We start from the raw sequence: 23,961 nt of genomic DNA, 5'->3' as shown, positions 1-23,961 counted from the left end.
CGAAGTGCTTTGTTCAGCTAAAGTGATCAGCAAGTGTTTTCTTGCAGGCCATGAAAGGTCCTACTGTCAAAAGAAAAGCCTTGAAAAAAAACCCTGAAACATGCATTACAGTGGGTGGGAGGCAGTGGCTCTGTTCCTCAGAAAGGAAGACTCCTGCAAACACCCTCTCACAAGACCATAGTGGGTCACAGCAGAAAACCAGAAAGGGACCTTTCACTGATAATGAATACCACAGACTGATGTGAAGAAAATAAACCTCTGGTGCTGTCTTACAGGAGGCTGAGATTTTATGTGAAAAAGCAGCTAATTATTAGATGCTTAATTAGAACACTGTCTTGTCTAGAGGTGGGGAAATCGTATTGAGCATTGCTGACCCAATGCTCTAGCTCATAGTAGCTGTCACATTCTGAAAGAGATTCACTCCCCAGGCACATGCTCTTTACAGATAACAGTGGGGTGGATGGAGGTGAACTACTTGTCATCAGAGACAGGTTTATCTGATTTTGTCGCCTCAAGGAAGTTGGTCACATTCATTCCTCTCCCTGAAGTCTATGCCTATTCCTGTGCTGCCCCAACAGCCTTTCTGGAATGTAATTTCATTCATTCATTCATACATACATACATACATACATACATACATACACACACACACACACATACATTTTATTTTATTTTAAATTGTTGTCTGTGTCCTTAATGAAATCTCTCGCTTTGCTGCAATTTGCAAGGTGGTATATTTCTAGTGTGGGCTTCTGCATTGCCTCCCAACCTAGGATATCCAATCTCTGACTGGAGCAATCCATTTGGATGCTTACCAATCAGCATTTTTCTCCAAACTCTAACCATGCGGACTTTGAGGCACTTAAGAGTCTAGCCTCTACCCCTGACAAGGACAGATCGTGTGTCAGCACTGAGGTCACAGCATCATCTCATCCCTAATACTAAAGCCAGTGAACTAGAAGGAAAAAGACAAAACTTGAAAACAGGGAGGGAAGGCGGGTAAACAGAGGCGACAGGGGGAAGGACATAAAAGAATGAACCAGGGTATCATGGATGCTGCCTGGAGTAGCTCACTGCTCTCCTAACACTGGGGGAAAGAACCTTCTGGACTGAGTTCAGGATTCTTTCAGCAATGACTATAAACGATAGAAAAATTTTATAGCCTAACACCACTTCTCCATTAAAGCCAGCAAAGTGATGGAAGAGGTGTGTAATACTACAGTGAAGGCAGCCGGGCGGGCTCAGGTCACAGCACTGAAGCCTTGAGTGAGTCACTTAACCTTCCATGTCTCAGGGTCATCTGTCAAATCCTGCCCCAGAGAGCTGGCTGGTGTGACTGTGCACATGAAACTGTAGATTCATATTTCAACCGTGGGTCAAAGAGCACTTTGTTTCCATGTGGGTAGAGTATCCCATGCCTATATGAAAAGACATCCTGAGAAGTAACACTTGAACACACCCAACCAAAGCCAAGAGCCACTTCTTTACAAACACGCCTGTTCACATGTATTTCTACACGCAAAATGGTCAGGGTGGGGGGGATGGAAAAGAACAAAAAAAGTTTTTCTACTATATGAGACAATTCCCTATCTCCAGAGTGAACTGAAGACAGCAGGAGCCTCAGTCAGCCTTTTGGATTAACACTACAGCAGAGGTTTGGAAGCATCTAACAGGACTCTAGTTTCCGTCTCTAACACTCAGCACGACAGATGGTAGAAGCCAATACTCAGAATGATGTGCTGCCCCCAACGGTCATGGCCACTGCTCTCACACTGGCCACTCCTGCCCCTCAGCTCCCAAAAGATGAAAGGTGCAGTAGTGAACCCTGAGCAGATGGAGGAGGATGGCTGCCAGCTCAGTGCAACTGTAGAATGACTGGATCTGACTGGTGTTGCCACCAGAGTCGCTTTAGAGCTCTTCCTTTGTGGTTCACAAAAGGCAGATTTTTTTTCACCTCAGCATTGTGAACTGGGGCCACTTCATCTACAATCCTGGTTCTTCTTGTCTTTAGGACTAAAAGGTTGCAACAGAAGCAGTAACAGCAGCAGCAGATCGTCCGGAGCCTGACTCAGGATGGTTCAGGAAAGCCAGGCTCTGCCTTCTCTTCCGGCAAAGATCTGGATCGCTACTGTTAGCGCTGAGCTATCTCAGTAGAGCTTAGAAATTCAGGTGACGTTTGAGTGGCTGATTATCTGTATTTTTCCTCACTTTTAAAAATAATTGGTTCATTGGATCTTTAAACCGTTGGGGAGACCTCATCCCTCCTCTCAGACTCCCAGCTGGCAACTCTGCCAGCTACACCGTCCCCAATTCTCTGAGTGCATTCGAACCATGATCCCAGCTCTGCCTGTTTGAGTAAGTTGGTCCAAACTGGAAGTTCTCCCCTTCTCGCTGTGGGTAGAAATACTACCGCCAGTGGGAGGAAGCAAGTACAAATAACTATTAACCACTTTTTTTTTTTTAAAGAGAACATAAATGTCTGGAGGACGGACACGCCCAGCATATAAAACCGATGCAGTCCTAGAGCTGCAACGTAAAGACCAGGAGCTCTGGCTGTGCTTTAGATGAGGGAGCAGCTGAAGCCTCTGCTGTTAGATGGGAGCAAAGGGAAGCCATGCCTTTCTACTTTCGCCTACTGTGAGGGACAAAAGGTCAGTACTCATTGCGTCTAAAAACAAGCATTTTCTGGATTAGATTAGACAGAAATTCAGACCTCATGGTTATCAAAGCACTTGCCTTTCATGAGGGGTTCACAGCTCATGGTTATGCATTTGGCAAATGCCTTTCTGGATTTAGCTACTTAAATGACGGATCACATGTCACTGATCTGGCGCTGTGTGGTGCTCGGATCCTCAATGTGCTGAATGAGTTGAATGAATACTGGGAGTTGGTTCTTGAAATAACTATATTCAAGAATCACTGGAATAACTGAATTCTAGAGTCACAGACTTTCATTAGAAGAGACCTCTGTAGTCCTCTTGCTATTATGATTGTCAAGTGTGAGCACTGGGGTGAACAGTTTAAGAGCTGAGCATCTAATCTTGTGGGTAGGTGCACTAACAAGGATAGGATAGTTCTGAACTGCTGTCAAATGTGCAGGCCATTACCATGACCTACCACCCTTCCCTTAATCCAGAGGCCTCACATTGACAAGTTTAGCCTCTCCCTGAATACTCTAACTGCATTTTCTTTCCCTGGCATTTCTATAGTTGGACAGGCTAGATTAAAAATAAAGAAACCAAGTCAAGCTGTATGAATTCTAGTCGGTTATTATTAAGTTGAACCTGATAAACAGATCTGGTATGTGGTGCCTAGTGGTATCTCTTTTTTCTTTTCCTACTCAGGGTCATAGGGAAAGTTGCTCTCCACCCAAAACCGCTGTTTGCACCTCTATGGCTCAAATGTTAGTCAACTTGGTACCTGAATCTACTTGATGCCATTATGGGAATCTAGGAGATGGGGACTGGAGGAAGTAGGACAATGGCAAGGTACCTCTCATCCCAGCCTCTTCCTCTCTTCCCTTTCCAGCAAAGAGAACCGTCAGGTAAGCCACTTTCCTTCACAGTGGCCCATCCACCATGCTACATAGCCTCTCCATGCCAGGATCAAGATCCAGGAGCAAGAGGACAAAGTGACCATGAACTGAACCCCTGAAACTGAAACGGAACTTTCCTACTTTACTTCAGGTATTGATTCAAAGCTACAGAAGCGTGGCTGATACACTCCTAACATAATAGACAAGTGGATTATTATCTCAAATATACAAAAAATATAAAGTCACATACACAAACCAAAGCACACACCCAACTTCTATACATTCTCAGTAAACAGATGAAAGCCTTAAGGACGTGTGTGTGTGTGTGTGTGTGTGTGTGTGTGTGTGTGTGTGTGTGTTTTGTAGGTAGACACAGCACCACTCACAAAGACCATGGCTCTAAGGCCCCAAGGATAGTCCTGTTTAGCCCTGTGCTTCCACAAAAGACCAGGAAAGTGCTTGCTGTCAGCACCAGTCATTTTAATTTGTCTTTGTGCTTTTTTTTATAGCTTTCTAGTTTTGTTGTTGATCTTTGTTTTGCAGTGTTACTTTTACCAGAACAGCAATTTTTCTAAGATGATGCTTGCTTCATCCAGCACTATATAAAACCAATAAAAAGATGCTTGTCTGCTTTGGAAACTAATCACAAAAAGTCATGCTTGGCCTTTGGTCTCCTTTTCATATGCCCGTCCTGACACCCTGGAATCATCACCCTCAATTATCTGACTCAACTACTAGGTAATCAGTTCCTATCAGGTATTTGTGACTGACACCCCAGGAATGGGGGTAAAGCCATACTTGCACTAAAGATTCTAAAAGGTTGACTGACTGATAGAACCTCATGATTGGGGAGCTGAATGTTGCCAGATCCATAGTCAGATTGTCTTTATTTTAAACCCCTTAATAGGCTTTCACTGCTCACCTCTAAGTCTGACATAACATTCTTGGGACTAGCAGGTAAATTCTCTTTGGAAAGTGTATTAACACCTCCCCCTTCCACCAACTCAAAAGCTACAAATACCATCAGATAGTAACTAACATAGCAAGATTTCCTTATTTGCTGTAATCTGACCACTCCCACCAATGCATCTGAGAAGTGCCTCATGACTTTATCCTGTAACTATGATGAAATTGCATCTGCACTGGAACATGGAACAACGTCCATTTCTGGGCTATGGTTACTCATACTGGCTCAAAATTAAATCATCTCATTCCTGGCTGAGGCAATGAACACATGAATGTGTTCACTGACAACCGGAGCCACAAACACATCATCCATTTAAGCTTCCTGGCCTGTGCTACTGTACTGGGGTGACTAGACTCTATAGGGCTCAGAGACTGACAGCCCCACGTGTGCCGAGGTTGAGGCACGCGGCTCCCTGAGTGTTTACTTACAGCTGACTTGCACTTCCAGTGCTGACATGCTCACCACCTGTGATGGAGCTATTCTCGGCTCTGCTGAAAGCGTGATCAGTGGACTGATGATAGTCTGCGAATAGCTAAGCATTTGGAAACCTTTTTAACAATTTTATAAAACATTTTTATGGTGTTAGATCAAAATTAAGTTGGGACTGATTATGTCTAAAATTTTATTTTCTGGTAATGACTTTTATTACAGTCTATCAAAGAATCAGGTCAAGACAGATTAAAATTTTAAGTTCTAAAGTTTTTGAAAAGCTATCAAACTGGTTTACAAAATGTACACAGAGCACCACTGTGAATGATAGTATAATGTTTCATATAAAAATGCAAGAATGCTTTTCAGCTTGAAACAACATTAAAGTCTTCATGGATGTTGTGTGACACAAAATCTACTTAGTCACAAACTGCTGACCTACTAAAGTGAGGGTAACACCCAGATTCAACTTCATGAACCAATGGCTTTACTGTGGTCACTTACAGGAGCAGAACTGACACAAAAGCAGTTGCATCGCCTAAAGCCCACCGCAGCAGAGGTGGGCAGCAGAGGTGACGGCTTGCACCACGTGGAAACCGGGAGCACACACACACCCAAGGCAGCTCACAGCTGGGGTGCCCTGGCCAACAGCTCTGCTGCTCCGAGCCTCTTCTAGGCAACTAGGCTGATGGTCTGAGTCTGTCAACAGTCCTCACAGCTTACACAGGCTTGGGGAGGAGAGAGGCGCCCAGAGAATCTAGTCAGTCTCAGGAACTCCTGAAGCCCCTGAGTTCTTTACTTCCTGAGCTTAAGGAGCATCCATGAAAGATGGGCTGTTTGTCCTCACCTCAGAACACTGGTTCTCAACCTACCCAATGCTACGACCCTTTAATACAATTCTTCATACGTTACGGTGACCCCCAACTTTTGTTGCTTTCTAGAACTATGATTTTGCTACTGTAAATATCTGATATACAGGATATCCGATAAGCAATCCCTGGGAAAAGGTCATTCAGCCTCCAAGGGGGTTGCGACCCACAGGTTGAGAATCCCTGCTTAGCACACCCTGTGTCTTTGAAAGGTTTTTACCTCATAAGAAAACTGCTACACAAACTGGATAGGTTTAGCTTGCTTCTCTTCTTGTAGTCTCATCCACTAGCTACGCTTTCATCAGGACACTGACAATCCCAACAAAGAATAGAAATACTAAAACATAAGGAGAAATGCTGGGGGGGGGGGGGAGGATAATGTAAAAAAAGAAAAGAAAAGAAAAGGAAAGAAAAAACCCTAGGCAAAGTCTCAGCAATAGAATGAACCAAGAGAAACAGGTTACTTGAAGACAATGGAGAGGAATTGGTCTCACAAGGGCAGACAGTAATAAGGCACCAGTGGAAATTTCAAGATACAAGTGACTTTCTAAAAAGACTTAATTTATGGTTGGGGACAGAAAAGAACCATCCCAAATGCTACAGTCATTTTCAAAAGAATTCTAACCCAACATTTCCCAGTTAGGGAGGAGGTGGCAGTCCATGTCTAGGAGCCATTAGGACACCCATCAGACCAGGCCAGAGTGGAGCCTCCCTTTATCATATTATAGTCAAAACACATAACGCAGAGCAATGGAAGTATGCTGAGATCTGCAAGAGAGACCAAATCACAGATAAAGGCAGAGTCATCACAGAAACAGCACATTTCTTAACAGAAACTTTAAAAGCCAAAGGGCTTATGATGATGTATTTTACACTCTGAGGGTTGCTAACCCAGACTACTATACCCTGCAAAACCATCTGTCATAACTGAGGGAAAAATAAAAATTTTCATGATAAAAACAGACTAAACGAATTGTGACCACTAAGCCAGCTCTACAGAGGTGGTTGACAGAATGCTTGAGACAGGGATAATCCACTAGGCCACAAGAAATAATAAAGTACGCTAAAAGAATAGTTAAGGGAGAGGACATAAATAACTACAACATCGACAAATGATAGGAATCAAATGTACTTTTTAATAACAACTGAGTATTAATGATCTCAATCCCCCAATCGAAGGCATGAGTAGTATGTCACCTTGATGGTCAACTTGACTATGAAATAATCACAAGAGAACGTTACAGACCATCAGCACATTGAGCCAATTTGGAGTCTAAGAGTTCTTTGGTTTGGGGTGTGAACAAGTGCAAGACAGTGCCTGAACAACTCTCAGTGCCAAGGTCAAAGAGGCAGCATTTCTAAAGTCAAGACCAGCTTTGCGCAGTGGCAGTATCGTAGCCAATGAGGTTTATCCGAGGCGCGATTATTGCTAATCTAAAGTCAAGACCACACGGACCACGCAACACGAGCAGTGGATGAGGGGCAAAGGGTCTTTGCTATATTATTTTCAACAGAACACAGCAGTTACACACGTGACAATTTTGATTTATCAGTCACTTCAGTTTATGATTAGTTTATACAATTATTATATTGGTCAATAGTTCAGGGCCTTGGTCAGGGTCATGGAAATCCTAAATATGTTGCCTCGGCTTTGGGTGAGAAATGGAATAAAAACCTTACTGACCATAGTCCCTTCAACTACACCTAGAATCAACTAAAACACAAGTAACTAGGAGTATCTGTTGAGCATTTTCTTGACTTGAGAAAACCCACCCTAAATTTTGGCCACACCTTCTATAAAAGGATATTTAAAAAGAAAAGATTTTGTGTTTTGCTTTCTGTCTGCTTGCCTTCATTCTTGCTGGCAAATTCGTCTATCCTGCTGCTGGACTTACTTTCACTGGTATGTAGAACCTAATTCTTCAGGACTCCAACACAGGCCAAAGATCAGCTGAGATATCCAGCCTCATGGACTAAACAGCTACCAGATTCTTGACATTTTTTGTTAGGATACAGCCATTGCTAGACTTGGTGAAACACAGCTCGTAAGCCACTCTAACAAATCCCATATATATTCATTCTATTAGTTCTGTTTCAATCTTCCTGATGCTATGACCCTTTAATACAGTTCATCATATTATAGTGACCTCAGCCATAAAATTATTTTCATTGCTACTTCATAACTGTAACTTTGCTACTGTTATGAATCATAAAATAAATATCTGTGTTTTTTCAAGGTCTTAGGCATCCCTGTGAAAGGGTCTTTCAATATCCATAGGGGTCACAAATCATAGGTTGAGAACCTCTGGAATAGAGGAAAACTCACGGCATTTTTACTAAAGTCAGGAACAAGACAAAGTGCCCTCTCTCTCCACTCTTAATTCAATACAGTACCGGGGTCCCAACTAGAGCAAAGGGAAAAACTTAAAATGAATACAACAAATAGAAAAGAAGAAACCAAAGTGTCCCTATTTATATACATGACTCTATATAACACTATAGAGTCTACCAGAAAACTGTTAGAGCTAATAAACATTTCCAGCAAGTCAGCAGGATACAAAAATCAACAGCCATCCTATACACCAAGGGCAAGCATACTGAGAAAAAAAATTAGGGAAACAATTTTATTCAAAATTACCCAAACAAAAACCAGTAAGCTTGGGAGGAAGATCTCTACAATGAACACTTTTAAACAGTGAAGAAACTGAGGAAGACATTAGAAGACGGAAAGACCTCTTATGCTCATGAGCTGATAGGATTAATAATGTGATAATGGTCATTCTACAAAACTTATCTACAGAGTCAATGCAACCCTAATAAAAATTCTAGAGACACTCTCTACAATCTTATAATTCATGTGGAAGCATAGAAGTCAAACAGCCATAAAATAATGCTAGATTACCTGATTTAAGATCTACTACAGAGCCATAGAAAACAAACAATCCTATTTTAAGGAGTTGGGGACACAGACCTGAACAGTCTCAGAAGTACAAACGGCTAATAGACTTTTAAAAGAATGTTCAGAAAGAATTTAAATATTCAGCCATCAGGGAAATGCCAATTAAAACTCACTTGAGACTCTAGCTCACTCCATTCAGAATGGCAATCATCAAGATAGCAAATGACAACAAAGACATGGGGAAAGAGGACACTTACTCTATGTCGATGTGAGTGTAAATTGGTACAGCCACGATGCAATCAGGGTGGAGTTCTTCAAAAAGGTAAAATACCAACTACCATGTGATCAAACCACACTATCCTTGAGCAGATACCCAAAGGACTGCATATCCTGTACATAGATACTTGCCAACGGTGTTCATTAATGTTGTGCTGACAAGCTAAGAAACAAAAGTGAATTGCCCAGATATTCATCAACATAGGAGTAATGAAAGTGCGGTACATGTGCAGAGTAGAATTTTAATCAGCTGCAAGAAAAATGAAATTAGGAAATTTTCAGAAAAATGCAATGAACTAAAAATTATACTAAATGAGAGATAATCAAGTCCAGAATGACAAAGACTAAGTTCTCTCTTAGGACTTAGCTGAATTCTAGCTGTGAAGTTTTAGGCCTGTACATTTAACCTGGAGTCTTGTGGAAAGTCAGAAAAGCAGGTGAGGGGGAACCACCGTACTGGAGGAAACAGCCGAGCACAGGTTAGGAGACAGTCAGGGATTGGGCGGGTTCGGGGAAGGGCGTGGAGGGTATTTAACCAAGACTAAGGAGGTATTACAAACCTTTACAGAAACCCACTACTTTGTAAACTAATTTAAAATTTTTTTTCAAATGAAAAAGGATTTTTTTCCTTCAAATAGGGTCTCTCTATACAGTTCTGGTATTTACTAAGTAGACTAGGCTGGCTGCAACCGACAGAGATCCTCCTGTATGAGAATAAATGTTAGACCGTGAAACCATTACCTCGGCTCTTCTATGTCCCCGTGGACACTCGGAGTGGATCCAATCCTAGGACTCAGACACATGGCTTCGTTAGCCCAGCTCTCCAATGTTACTTCCCCTCCACAGGCTGTCACTTAGGCACCAACTTCTAAATCAAACACTACTGTCTTATTCTCTCAACTCTTTACAAGCAAAACTTAAATTTAGTATCACAAACTTATAAATCCTATTTTTTTAAAGACTACATACACATTACAGTTACCTGACAATTGATTACCACACACTTCTCTAACTCCTGTCCCCACAGGAAAGGGCACGGTTCTCACTGTAGTCCTTTACACTTGGCCCCCACTGTTGAACACTTATACTCTGTATCTAAATTTCTTTTAAATACAATTCTTTACCAGTTAAAAACGTCTCATCAAAAGAGGCATCAACAGCTTCAGGGTGGTGCTTAAGTGCTGCTTTTGTTTTGTTCTTCCTTCCCAACCACATGCGTCTGCTAAAAGTAATATAACCGGGAGATTTAGCATCTACCAAGGAGTAGTCAAGTGCTTGCCGGACACAGGAGGCCATAAATCCTATCTTCAAACACCCATGCAAACACACTTAAAATGTGTTCAATTCTCCATGGGAACTATGGTACTGTACAAGACTCTACCTTGACGATAATTTAGAGATTTCAGGTGTTAAAGGCGGCTGTTAGGTAACCAGTCCACAGAGCATCCCCACCACATACCCCCAAATACAAAGGTACAAATGTGCATGTGAAAGAAACAACAGTACGCGGCAGAGTAGCTCTGTGAAGAGCAGCCGTCTGAAGCTTTAGAATATGTGCTGCCATGTCTGTTGTATGATCTATAAATTGGCCCTTAGACCGACTGATAAAATGAATACCTCCAACTGTTACTTCAAAAAAAAACATTACTCCAAATTACATTGGGAAACTTTTATTAACTTAAACTGGCATTCTTAATTTTGCCCAAGTTCTTAATAAGTGTCTTTTTTTAAATCAATCTGCAGGTGTTTTTACCACCACAGAATCATGACGACTTGCAGTTATCATTGTCCTGTAATGATTAAAACAATGGTCAAATAATCAGCAAGGTACTTCTCTAAAATACTTAAAAGATATTCTGAGGAGTGCTTCCAAGTTCTAAGAATAATGATTGATACATTTAAGAGCCATTTGATGCTGAAGATAAATATTTCTTATATAAAACATTGCTATAATACGCCATTATCCTAATGAGGCTGTTATTAGATATATTTTCATACTAAAGAATAAAGCTTTCTCTTTGTAGTAATTTTATTTATAGGACTCTTATCAATGAAGAACTTCGTATCCAACACCAGAAAACAGGCATACTCCAAGTGACATTCTGCAGAGGAAGCAAGAAAGATGGCTGCAAGAAACGAGACCACTGTAAGTTTACATCAGACATTCTTTATATAAACAGTCCAGTCTGAGCAGCAGAATCAAATGCAGAGCGAATGCTTTCAAAGGTATGTGTGCCTATGTGGTGATTACATTCTCCACACATTTAAAAGAAAGGGACACTAGGAGAGACCACAGTATAATAAAGAATTACAGCACATTAATACCCGAAGCCATTCACCAAGGTCTTGCTCATATTGGCAACTGAAACTTCACATCCACGTGGGCTTCTTTGGCTAAGGTCACGATTTCAGAGAGCTTTACAACCTGAAAGAGAAAGCAGGGCATATTCGTATGTCCATTAAAAGGTGAACCATTATAAACCAAGGCAAAAGAAGCAGAATCCTTTCCATTTAAAACACTGGGGCTATTCTGATTGCCACAAGTCACACTACAGTCTAGTAAGAACTGACACTTGCAAGACTGTAAAGTTTGACACTCTTCATAACCTATAGCTCAACTAAATATGTTCTGATAAAGATAAAGAACTAGGTATGTCTTACCTAAATTTTACCTTGAAGACACAATGAGTATCCTTGCAAGACACCCCACAATTCAAAGCATAACTAAATAAAACCTACCTTAAAAAGTTTACAAACTTAACATATTGGGGTAGGAGTTTAGATATAAGAAATGCTGGTGTATTTTTGTGAAGTAACAATAACCAACAAAAACTCCAATGCTCTGTATATGAAAATATGTTTCTATACAAAGTGCCATACAAACCAGACACTTCTAAAATGAAATTTCTGCTTCTCTCCAAGGAGAATAGTTACAAAGATTTAAAAAAAAAAAAGTTTGAGGTTAGAGGTACAGGACTTTAAAGGAGTGAATTTAGAGTGTTGGGTTAGAGGTAGAGGACTTTAAAGGAGTGAAATTAGATAGCCTATTTCTTCATCTATACACATGGAAATTTTACCACCAGGAGAATCCTTAGTGGGTCTGGGGTGGGAGGAAGCATTGTCAAACAGTCAATACCACAGACTGAACTTCCAGTTTAGGAAAATAGAGGACAAAAGACCGTGTTGAACAGATGACACCCAGGATTGCAATCGTTAAACCCAGATTGGGACGCTACTGGACCATAACAGAGTATTTGTCAAACAAACTCCAGAGGGGGAGCATTTCAAAACAGGAGCACTCTAGATTAAAATGTACAGCTGCGTATTACAACTGCAATGCAAAAACAGTCTGACCCCAAGTCTAACAAAGAACCTAGATGGTACAAAATAATTGTTCAACTTTCACAATCAGAACACCAGTATTTCGCTTAAATAATAGTAATTCCTTTACATCATCATAGTAACTCACCCTCATATACATGGCTGAGAAGTATATGATGATGCATGAGGATTTACTTGCTAATAATAAGTGAGAGGAAAATATAGCTTAGAGCAGCCTGGGTGTAAATTGACCATTATTTAAGATGGATGTATAAGAGGTTCCGAAAAAGAATTTTTAAATTCTCACTGCCTCCAAACTCTTCTGCACTGCCGATTTGAATCTTCCTTCTGTTAGTTGTTTTCTTTTAATAATTTTCCATTTGCTGATTAGTCATCTGGATCCTTGAATAGAAATTCCTGTTTTTCCTTGTTGTATGAGGCTGAGTACAATTTTCACCCCCCACTGCAAACCCCATCACGACAGTATATATCTATTGCTGTCACTCCCCAGAATTAAGCCTGCTTTCCTGAAGCACTAATATCATTATACTTGGCTGGCTCATTTAGAGTCTAAAGGTTTACAGACCTCTGCACACTACAACCATGTCCACAGAGCATGAGCGCCCACTCACCATTTTAGCAGCTTCATCCAAATCATCGCAAGCAAGAATTTTAAGACCACTGTCTGCAATTAGTGCCTTAGCATCATCAACTCGTGTACCTAGAAATGATTGTGAAAATATAAGCAAACGACTTAAAAATAGATACAAAGCATTTAAAATCTTTTTCTCACTATAAGAATATCAGCACAAGAATTTCTACTTCTTAATACAAATACTTAATTTAAAACAATAGTCTAAGAAATTGGAATTACCTCCTGAATTTTTGTTTTTGCTCTACCATATCCATGGTAATAAAAGCAAAGTCAGAATCTCAAATAATCACAATAAAAATCACATCACATTACACAAAGCAGAACTTCAAGCATTTTGTCCAATGTAGTAAATTCTTAAAAAAAACACTGTGAAGCCAATGGTGGTAACCCACACCTTTAATCCCAGGCAGGGACAAGAGGATGTCAGTGGGTTTGAGACTAGCCTGACATACAGTGAGTTCCAAGGCAGCCAGGGCTATTACACAGAGAAACCCTATCTTGAAAAACAAAACCAACAACAAAATCACATTGTGAGTAAGAAATGTCCCCACAGGCTCATGTATTTGAACATTTGGTCCCAGTTGCTGGCACTATCTGAGGAAGTTACAGAACTTTCAGGGATAGAGAGCCTTGCTGGGGGAATTACATACATCACTAGAGACAGGCTATGACTATTTATAGCCTCAGCTCCCTTTTTCTATGTGTGGCTGAGATGTGAGCACCAGCTCCCTGCTCCTCCCCAGTGCCTTTTCCACTGCTAAACAAACTACTCCTTCAGGGCCTTTCATCAGGGTATTTTATCACAGCAACAGGAAAATAACATTTTTTTAAAGTTTTGTGTTTAATACTTTCATTGAAATGTTTAAATTAACTTTGCACTTACGACTGCATCATTTAAACAATTAGAAAGAACTAGCATCATTGACACTCACCTTGTAACCGTACCACAACAGGTATTCTAATTTCTAGATCTTTTACTGCCATGACTATTCCTTGTGCAATAATATCACATCTCATGATTCCTCCAAAGATGTTGACCAGAATAGCCTGCACCTATCAATAAAGTATTAAAGAAATAAGAATTTATCCTCTTCTCCCAAAACAGTGGAATATAAAAATCAATTCCTTGTAAACAATTTCAGATAAAACCATTACTTCCTTTTCTACCTCCCAGTCCACTAGCATCAGGACTTACAACCACTAATTTCAATACCTGGCTTGCATTTGTTTTCTACTATATCCCACACAATAAAAACCATGTGAGTCAGTCTTCTTCCTACTGACCAACACAACCATCTCAGGCCAGGTACCATCCCAGCAGGTATCCCCATTAGCATTCACCCCCTACTATTCTCTTCACTCCACCCTATCAACACAACCAATTTGACCCAAACCCTGGTCAAACACCTCACAACTGTGTCTCCCCTGGCCACAGCCCCTTTAACTATCACAGCTCAATCCCTAACAAGATGGCCCTACCTATACTCCAATGGTCTTCCAGTAGCTCGTTCTTTCTCTTTAAACTGTCTGCACTGGACATCAACCCACTCCTGATATGATCTTACCTCTGCCAGTTTTCTCTCTCTCTTTCAGTGGCTTTTTTACGAAACTAAGGAAACAGGTTCTAGTTTCCTCATCTCCCCAGTTCCTATGCTGAGGACTTTCAAATATATCCCCAGTCTCTATAAGAAGTAAAACATCCTGGGGCTGGGCAGCAGTTGAGTGTCTGCCCCTCTTACAGAGAGCCAGAGTTCAGTTTCCAGCACCCCCATTCACTGGCTCACAAAGCATCAATAACTCCAGTTTCAGGAGATCCTCTTCTGGCTTCTATAGGCACCCATATGCACATGGACACACACACACACACACACACACACATGAATGAACAGAGAAGAATGTTTGTAAAGGGATGTTTACAGCCAACTGTTTATGAAGTAGTCAACACAGCTCAAGCTCAGCACATCAATTCCAAAACCCTTAACCACAGTCTCTACAACAGGAACCAACACCTACTGTGCTGCATTTGAGCTGAATTTGTAGTATTAAAAACATAATAATGCGTGTAGTAAATAACTCTAAAGGATTCCAAGGGAAAGACAGTACAAATCTTTTTAAATTCTAAACAGGAAGGAGTACTTTTCCATTTTTTAGTATCTTCTATCATTTCCTTTTTCTAAGGTCTAATGCCAAAATAACTAAATACTGCCACAACATCAGTAATATTTATTAATTAACTACATATTCTTGGGTATATATATTTTTACAATTCCAGGCTTTTGAAATCAAATGATATCACCAAGTCCATTTCTCCGGTGAATAACTCCCATGCAGGTTCACCATAGTCATTAATAGTATATCTAATTTAATCAAATTTCTTCAGTTTGCTAAACTTCAACACTAATTCTGTCAAAGATTCTCTAACTTGTTTTCACATAAGGTTTCAATTCTTTTCAAACTACTGCAGCACTCTGAATTTTAATGTTGAACTAGCACAACGGCATCTATCAATTAATCAAGCTACTTCTCACAACTCAAATCGTACCACAGAAGCCCCAGCCTTACCCTTTTATCTGAAGTGATCAGTTTAAATGCTTCTGTTACTTGATGGACTGTGGCGCCTCCACCAACATCAAGGAAGTTGGCTGGAGTCCCTCCGTGTAGCTTTATTATATCCATTGTGGCCATAGCCAAGCCAGCACCATTTACTATCAAAAGGGAAAAGATGATTTGTGTAAGGAACAAAGAAAATATATTAAGTCGCACAAAGCCAATGTGACATGAAAATACACGGGGTACCTAGACATCCTATGTTCCCGTCGAGGCCAATATAGTTAATATCTGCATCAGCTGCGTCTTTGTCCCTCTCGTCCTCCTGGCTCCAGTCCTGAAGAGCAAAGATCTTCTTCTGGCGATAGGCTGAATTTGAATCAAAATTGATCTTTGCATCCATGCACAACACTTAGAGGGGAAAAGGAAGAAAATCATCTAAATTTTATGACAGGTACAATGAACTATCCAATAAAGCCATGGTTTCCTAAAGAGTAAAAAGCACGTTTTAATTTGTTATCTATTCAAAGTATTCAATTAATGTTTACAATAAATTCAAACTGTTAGGAATTTAAAATACCCTAAAGTTACTTTTTCTGTATCCATCCTGGCACGCACGCACGCACGCACACACACACACACACACACACACACACACACACACACAAAAGGAAGGAAGGAAGGAAGGAAGGAAGGAGGGAAGGATGGAAGGAAGGAAGGAAGGAAAAAAGAAAGAAAGAAAGAAAGAAAGAAAGAAAGAAAGAAAGAAAGAGAAAGAGAGAGAGAGAAAAAAAGTTCCTCAAAGGCATTACACATTTTTTTAAGCGTTCCAAGAATGGACTGGCCATGTTCTTGGCTGAAGTCCTCTCTCGTGGGCCCCTAACACCACTCCTTACACTCAAGGAACTATCTTCTGGTAAATCTTAAACCCACTGGGTTGTTTGAGACAGAGTCTATTATGAATCTGACTCCTCTTTCTCCTTCAGTCCAAGGAATTACATGCATGTGCCTGTAGTAGGAATGGTGGGGCCCTCACAGCTGCAAAAGCATCTCCTATAGGAAGGAGGACCTAATTAAGGACTGCCTGAGAGAGCAAGGATTGCTGATGTAGACAATGCCAACCAATCAGGAACTGCTGTTTAGGAGAGATGCTTTCTTGGGGCGCAGATGGAGGGTATTAAAGGAGCTTGCAGCAGAGTTCAGATGAGTTTGCTGCTGCTCGCCTGCTCCTGGAGTCTCTGTCATCGACTCTGTGCCACCTCCCCTCTAATCTCCAAGGGCAGGTAGGGTCAGGCGGAGAGTAGTCCAGGGCACAGGCCACTTGTGCCACCACAGCCAGCACAAAGCAGCTCGTATGGGTTGCTTCTCCCCTTCACTAATCTTCAGTTATCCCTTCTTCAGTACAGACTGTGAGCACGGAAGCACAAGTCTGGCCCAGGATTCAGAAGCTGAGATTCTCAACTTAGGAGAATTGTTGGGAAAGTTAAAACTCAAGATCATGGGAAGTGCAGGTCTGAACTTGGTTTGAGCTGAGTAATACCTTGACAGGCTCCAAAAGAGTAAACACAGGGTCTTCCCTACACATCCATACATAGCCTCTGTGGCAGAAAGCCCTGCTTTGATCTCCAAAGCACCAGAGATTAGGCTAGAATCTGCAGGTCTAAGATGTCAGATCAGAGTTCTGGAAGAAAGTGGACTTCAGTCATAGAGATCCTTGCTAGCTGTGAAGGACGACTGCCTTTCCTGGTTGGAACTACTGAGACTCTAGCCCTCACTCCCACCAGCGGAGACTGACAACAGAGATAATCCACAGAGGGCCTGCTGTGATGGGAGGCACACCTTTACTTTCCAAACTAGAATGTTGCAGTGTGGTGATTTAGACAGAAACGATCCCCGCAGGCCCACAGGGGCTGGCGTGATGAGAAGGTGTGGCTGTGGTGGAGGAAGTGGGCCTCAGCTTCTTCCTGCAGCCTGCCCATCTGATACAGAGCTCTCTGCTCCTTCTGCAGCACCTGTCTGCCTGTGTGCCACCATGCCTCCTACCATTACAATAATGGACCAAACCTCTGAGCTATTGAACAAATAAAGTTTCATAGATATGAGAAAAAGTTGTAAAAACAAGGTTTTGAGAAATACATCTGGTGGTCGGGATGTCCAGTGATATGAAATAAGTTTTGGTAATCAAGATTCTGACTAAGCTAATTAAGACAAAACAATAACTGTTCTCAAAAAGACCCCCTAACCCCCTCCCTGTGGTAAATTCCGAGAACAATCACAAGATGTCATCCTGGCCCTGCCCAACTACCCAGTTCACCCCCACCCTCTAAGGGACGTGCCAACTTATCCTTTCCCAGTGATTCTCCAAGGCCAGGTGTAGGGCTGGATGAGGAAAGTGACCAACTAAGCCAAGAACAGCTCCTTGAGCAGGCCAGCCAATATCTGACCAGATTCTTTGTCCTGTGTACCGCCAATGAGAATGGGCCAGCTAACCCTGTTGCTGAAGTCACAAATAAAAGTTGTGTGCTTTTTGGGTTTGGGGTTGCCTCTCCCTGCATGGTGGATGAGCAACCCCATGTGCATGGAATAAAAACCTTACACCCTCACGCTATTGCAGCGGTCACTTTGTCAATCTGTGCTCTGTGGGTTGCGCTTCTGAGGTAAGGCCACTATGGGGTCTTACAACACAATAAGCCAGCCCTAATTAAATGTTTTCCTTTATAAAAGTTGCTGTGATCATGGTGTCTCTTTACAGCAATAGAAATAATACTCCGTGGTGTTTGAACTGTAACTCTGAAAAAGACTTTTGCTTTTGCTTTCTCTAAACCTAATACTCAGTATTTTCTCTACTGTTACTTTTCATAACCCAAGAAGCCTAGAACAAACACTTTCCTTACCATTTACTTTAACCCTTTTGTTTCTTGTGCCCATTTCTTGTTCAATTTGCTACTTGAGTGTTTCCTTAGCCCTGAAATAAGAAACTTAGGACTGGAGAGATGATTCAGCATTCCCAGCTCCCACATAGTAGCTGACAACTACAGTCTCGGGGAATCTGCCTCCCTCTGCTGGCAGCCCCAGGCACTGCATTCAAGCATGCATGTGCAGAGGCGGAGATTAACCCAGTAAATGATTGACAGATCCATCATGTTAAATTAATGATAATAAGGAAAAGTATGACAATTCTTACTTTTCATTTTCTATGTGAATTCCATACTGATTCACTTTTGCTGCATAATCCCTAGATATTTAAATTTACATCATTTATAAAAAGTGCTTATGACTTCTGATAACTCTTCCTCACTGTGAGCACTACATACTGGATGTGACTGCTGATAAAAACTAAACAGAAGGAGCTGAAAGGAAACCTAAGTACAAAGTACTGTGCCTACAGAAACTGGTGATTGACCACGTAGTGGTGAGTTTTGGCTACACTGCTCCGGGGGTCAGGTGGAGTGCTTCCGGCCATCCACCCAGGAGCTCCTTGGATGTGTGAATGAAAAGCACACACACATTAGCTTATTTTTGAACTGCCTTGGTTAACTCAAAGGCTAGGTACTCCTAAACCTTCCCCTGCTACCCCAGGCCCATCCTTACATGGTTTGTTGGCTCTCTCTCCTGGAGCTCTCTCCGAGTCCATCTCCCACCACATCCAGGCGATCCTCCCTCTGGCCCTTGCAACTCGAAGGGTCCTGCCCTGTTTCCCTTTGCCCATGCAATGAGCACTGGCATCTTTATCGGTAGATCAAAAACCAATTGGGGACAAGGACCTTTAACATTTGGACATGCAGATTCTCAAAGCATTAGAACCAATCTCCAACAGACCCTAGCTGGCTAGAGCTCTCCAAGCTTGAGTTCCCTGCTGCTGTAAACGTGCTGAGACACTTGGGTCTATAAATATCCTACTACTTTCAAAATAAGGCACAACAAAAGACTCGAAATCCATACGACATAATTTCTAAAGCTATGAAAAAACTGTCCATTCTGTGAGAAACAATACAAGTGGCACTGATTGAAACAATCCCAATTCCACCTCAAATTTGTGATGCAGCTCTCTATGTAATGACAGCTACAAAATTCCAGAGTCACAGACCTCCAGCTCCTAGGCTTCACTACATTTGGTTTTGGTGTTCCAGACGTATCCTTAGGCACTTTATTATTGACTAGAGTATTTAGAATATCTCAGTGTCATAGTTTAACTTCACTTCACTGCAGAAATTCCTGATTCTGAATTAGACAACATGACTGAGAATAATCTACTATGAGGGAAAAACACTTTTTGGGATTCATCTAACACTTTCTCCTAGCAATGAATATATTATTTACCAGAAACTTCTGGGAGCAAACATCTGAGCTTGTCACAGGTGTGCCTAGATGTCCAAGTGAGATGGCTATATCCTCTCCGATACACCAGAGTTGAGAGCTAAGGTCAAAACATCAAAGGTTCACTATTATCATGATCGCTGGCCCATTTTCCTTTTCATACTCACTTCTCCCCAGAGGGTGAATAACAAATTATCTGCCTGACAACTGCAGGTATTATAAACACATCATCTCTCCAAGTGAGCTGCCCAAGGGAACAAGTTATCTGCTAATCCAAGGCAAATTCTGTCCTACTGACGTTTAGCATTTGAGTGGACACATTATCTAATCTGTAATTGAGTTGTCAGATCCAATTTGACTAAAACTCTGGCAGGGAAGGGAAGTAATCACTAAAGGGTCTTTAGGAGATCCTAATAACAATAATGATAAGCAATTTAAGCTAATCTGATCACTTCTTTTAAAGCAAGGGTCTTGCTATGGAGTCTTGCTTGACCTGGAACTCAGCATGTAAGCCAAACTCATCAAGTTCTGCCTGCCTATGACTTCAAAGTGCTAAGATTAAAGGAAGGGGCCACTATACCAGCACTATATATCTTTTGTTATTTTGTTTTTAGACATTTTTTTCCCATTACTAAAAAAATGTCTCTTAAGTCTCCATCTTTCAATTACTCAAACAACTACACAGTATACTTAAGAGACGTACTTCATAATACATGGTAGATATTTCCTACAAAACTACACAAAACAGTAGTTCTAGATTTAGTTACCAAAATTACTTTTAAAGAGTGCTATGGAAATGTCTCCAAATTTATACTATATGTTTTATGACAACAGTTTTCCAGTTTACAAAGAGATGAATACCTTTTAATGAATATGTGCCTCCTAAAAGAAATCTGTCAATCTGTAAAGTTAAAATATACCTTACATTGGTGCAATGTTACCAGTGGAAATAAGTAAATACATCACTGTAAAATAAAAAGAAATTAAAAATATCATCAGATCCTACTACAAAAGTCTATATTCAACAAAACTGGAAAATCTGGAGGAAATGGATAATTTTCTAGACAGATACCAGGTACCAAAGTTAAATCAGGAACAAATAAATCATCTAAACAACCCCATAACTCCTAAAGAAATAGAAGCAGTCATTAAAGGTCTCCCAATCAAAAGAGCCCAGGTCCAGATGGGTTCACTGCAGAATTCTATCAGACCTTCATAGAAGACCTCATACCAATACTATCCAAACTATTCCACAAAATTGAAACAGACGGAGCACTACCAAATTCCTTCTATGAAGCCACAATTACTCTTATACCAAAATCACACAAAGACCCAACAAAAAAAAAGAACTTCAGACCAATTTCCCTTATAAATATCGACACAAAAATACTCAATAAAATTCTTGTAAACTGAATCCAAGAACACATCAAAACAATCATCCATCATGACCAAGAGGGCTTCATCCCAGAGATGTAGGGATGGTTTAATATACGAAAATCCATCAATGTAATCCACTATACAAACAAATTCAAAGATAAGAACCACGTGGTCATTTCATTAGATGCTAAGAAAGCATTTGAAAAAAATTCAACACCCCTTCATGATAAAAGTCCTGGAAAGATCAGGAATTCAAGGTGCATATCTATACACAGTAAAAGCCATATACAGCAAACCAGTAGCTAACATTAAACTAAATGGAGAGAAACTTGAAGCAATCCTACTAAAATCTAGACAAGGCTGCCCACTCTCTCCCTACTTATTCAATACAGTACTCGGAGTCCTAGCCAGAGCAATCAGACAGTGAAAGGAGGTCAAAGGGATACAAATTGGAAGGGAAGAAATCAAAATATAACTATTTGCAGATGATATGATAGTGTACTTAAGCAACCCCAAAAGTCCCATCAGAGAACTACTTAACCTGATAAAGAGCTTCAGCAAAGTATCGGGGTATAAAATTAACTCTAACAAATCAGTGGCCTTCCTCTACTCAAAGGATAAACAGGCTGAGAAAGAAATTAAGGAAATGACACCTTCACAATAGTCCCAAATAACATAAAATATCTTGGTGTGACTTTAACCAAGCAAGTGAAAGATCTTCAAATCTCTGAAGAAAGAAATTGAGGAAGATCTCAGAAGATGGAAAGATCTCCCATGCTCATGGATTGGCTGGATTAATATAGTAAAAATGGCCATTTTGCCAGAAGCAATCTACAGATTCAATGCAATCCCCATCAAAATTCCTACTCAATTCTTTATAGAGATAGAAAGAGGAATTTGCAAATTCATTTGGAATAACAAAAAACCCAGGATAGCTAAACTATACTCAACAATAAAAGAATGTGTGGGGGAAATCACCATCCCTGACTTCAAGCAGTATTACAGAGCAATAGTCATAAAAAACTGTATGGTATTGATACAGAGTCAGGCAGGTAGATAAGTGGAACAGAATTGAAGGCCCAGAAATGAACCCTCACACCTATAGCCACTTGATCTTTGACAAAGGAGCTAAAACCATCCAATGGAAAAAAGATAGCATTTTCAACAAATGGTGCTGGTTCAACTGGAGGTCAGCATGTAGAAGAATGCAAATTGATCCATTCTTATCACCCTGTACAAAGCTTAAGTCCAAGTGGATCAAGGACCTCCACATCAAACCAGAGACACTCAAACTAATAGAAGAAAGAGTGGGGAAGAGTCTCAAACATGTAGGCACTGGGGAAAATTTCCTGAACAAAACACCAATGGCTTATGCTCTAAGATCAAGAATCGACAAATGGAACCTCATAAAACTGCAAAGTTTCTGTAAGGCAAAGGACACTGTGGTTAGGACAAAACGGCAACCAACAGATTGGGAAAAGATCTTTACCAATCCTACAACTGATAGAGGGCTAATATCCAAAATATACAAAGAACTCAAGAAGTTAGACTCCAGAGAGCCAAATCACCCTATTAAAAAAATGGGGTACAGAGCTAAATAAAACATTCTCAGCTAAGGATTATCGAATGGCCAAAAAGCACCTAAAGAAATGCTCAACATTCTTAGTCATCAGGGAAATGCAAATCAAAACAACCCTGAGATTCCACCTCACCCCACTGAGAACGGCTAAAATCAAAAACTCAGGTGACAGCAGATGCTGGCGAGGATGTGGAGAAAGAGGAACACTCCTCTATTGTTAGTGGGATTGCAAACTGTTTCAAACACTCTGGAAATCAGTCTGGAGGTTCCTCAGAATATTGGACATTGCACTACCTGAGGACTCAGCTATACCGCTCTTGGGCATATACCCAAAAGATGCCCCAACATATAATAAACACACATGCTCCACTATGTTCATAGCAGCCTTATTTATAATAGCCAGAAGCTGGAAAGAACCCAGATGCCCTTCAACAGAGGAGTGGATGCAGAAAATGTGGTACATCTACACAATGGAGTACTACTCAGCTATCAAAAACAATGACTTCATGAAATTCATAGGCAAATGGAATGAACTAGAAAATATCATCCTGAGTGAGGTTATTCAATCACAGAAAAAACATACTTGGTATGCACTCATTGATAAGTGGATATTAGCCAAAAAGCTCAAATTACCTAAGATGCAATCTACAGACCACAGGAAACTCCAGAAGAAGGATGACCAAACTGTAGATGCTCCCACTCCTTCTTAAAAGGGGGAAAAATATTCATAGGAGGGGATGTGGAAGCAAAGTTTAGAGCAGAGACTACAAAACAGCCATTCAGAGCCTACCCCTCATGTGGCCCATATATATACAGCCACCAAAACTAGATAAGATTGATGAAGCTAAAAAATGCATGCAGAAAGGGAGAGACACACCCAGAAGATGTCCAATACAGAGGTCAATGCTAGCAGCAAACCACCGAACTGAGAACAGGACTCCCTTGGGGGGAATTAGAGGAAGTATTGAAAGAGTTAAAGGAGCTTGTAACCCCATAAAAACAACAATGCCAACCAACCAGAGCTTCCAGGGACTAAACCACTACCGAAAGACTATACATGGACTGACCCAGGGCTCCAACTGCATATGTAGCAGAGAATAGCCTTGTTGGGGCACCAGTGGAAGGGAAAGCCCTTGGTCCTGCCAAGGTTGGACCCCCCAGTGCAGGGGAATATGTGTGGGGGGGGGGGG

At 40.9% G+C, this 23,961-nt stretch overlaps 1 protein-coding gene and 1 pseudogene across 1 annotated transcript in view; one reads left to right on the top strand and one right to left on the bottom strand.

Moving 5' to 3' along the window:
* Positions 1-7,172: 7,172 nt before the first annotated feature.
* LOC120097289 (U4 spliceosomal RNA) lies at positions 7,173-7,241 on the top strand (annotated as a pseudogene).
* A 3,388-nt stretch (positions 7,242-10,629) lies between these two features.
* The window catches only part of Sucla2 (succinate-CoA ligase ADP-forming subunit beta), a 52,809-nt gene continuing 39,477 nt past the window's right edge, over positions 10,630-23,961 (bottom strand). Inside the window, 5 exon segments of the mRNA NM_001108387.2 lie at positions 10,630-11,400; positions 12,929-13,017; positions 13,884-14,004; positions 15,514-15,656; positions 15,748-15,909. Of these exon segments, the coding sequence (NP_001101857.2) occupies positions 11,326-11,400; positions 12,929-13,017; positions 13,884-14,004; positions 15,514-15,656; positions 15,748-15,909 (590 nt within the window). The 3' untranslated portion in view covers positions 10,630-11,325.

The sequence above is a fragment of the Rattus norvegicus genome, chromosome 15 (genome assembly GCF_021556685.1).
Source record: "Rattus norvegicus strain SHRSP/BbbUtx chromosome 15, alternate assembly SHRSP_T2T, whole genome shotgun sequence".
Lineage (NCBI taxonomy): Eukaryota > Metazoa > Chordata > Mammalia > Rodentia > Muridae > Rattus > Rattus norvegicus.
Note: the sequence above shows the minus strand (reverse complement) of the source record. Positions and strands in the feature narration are given on the sequence as shown.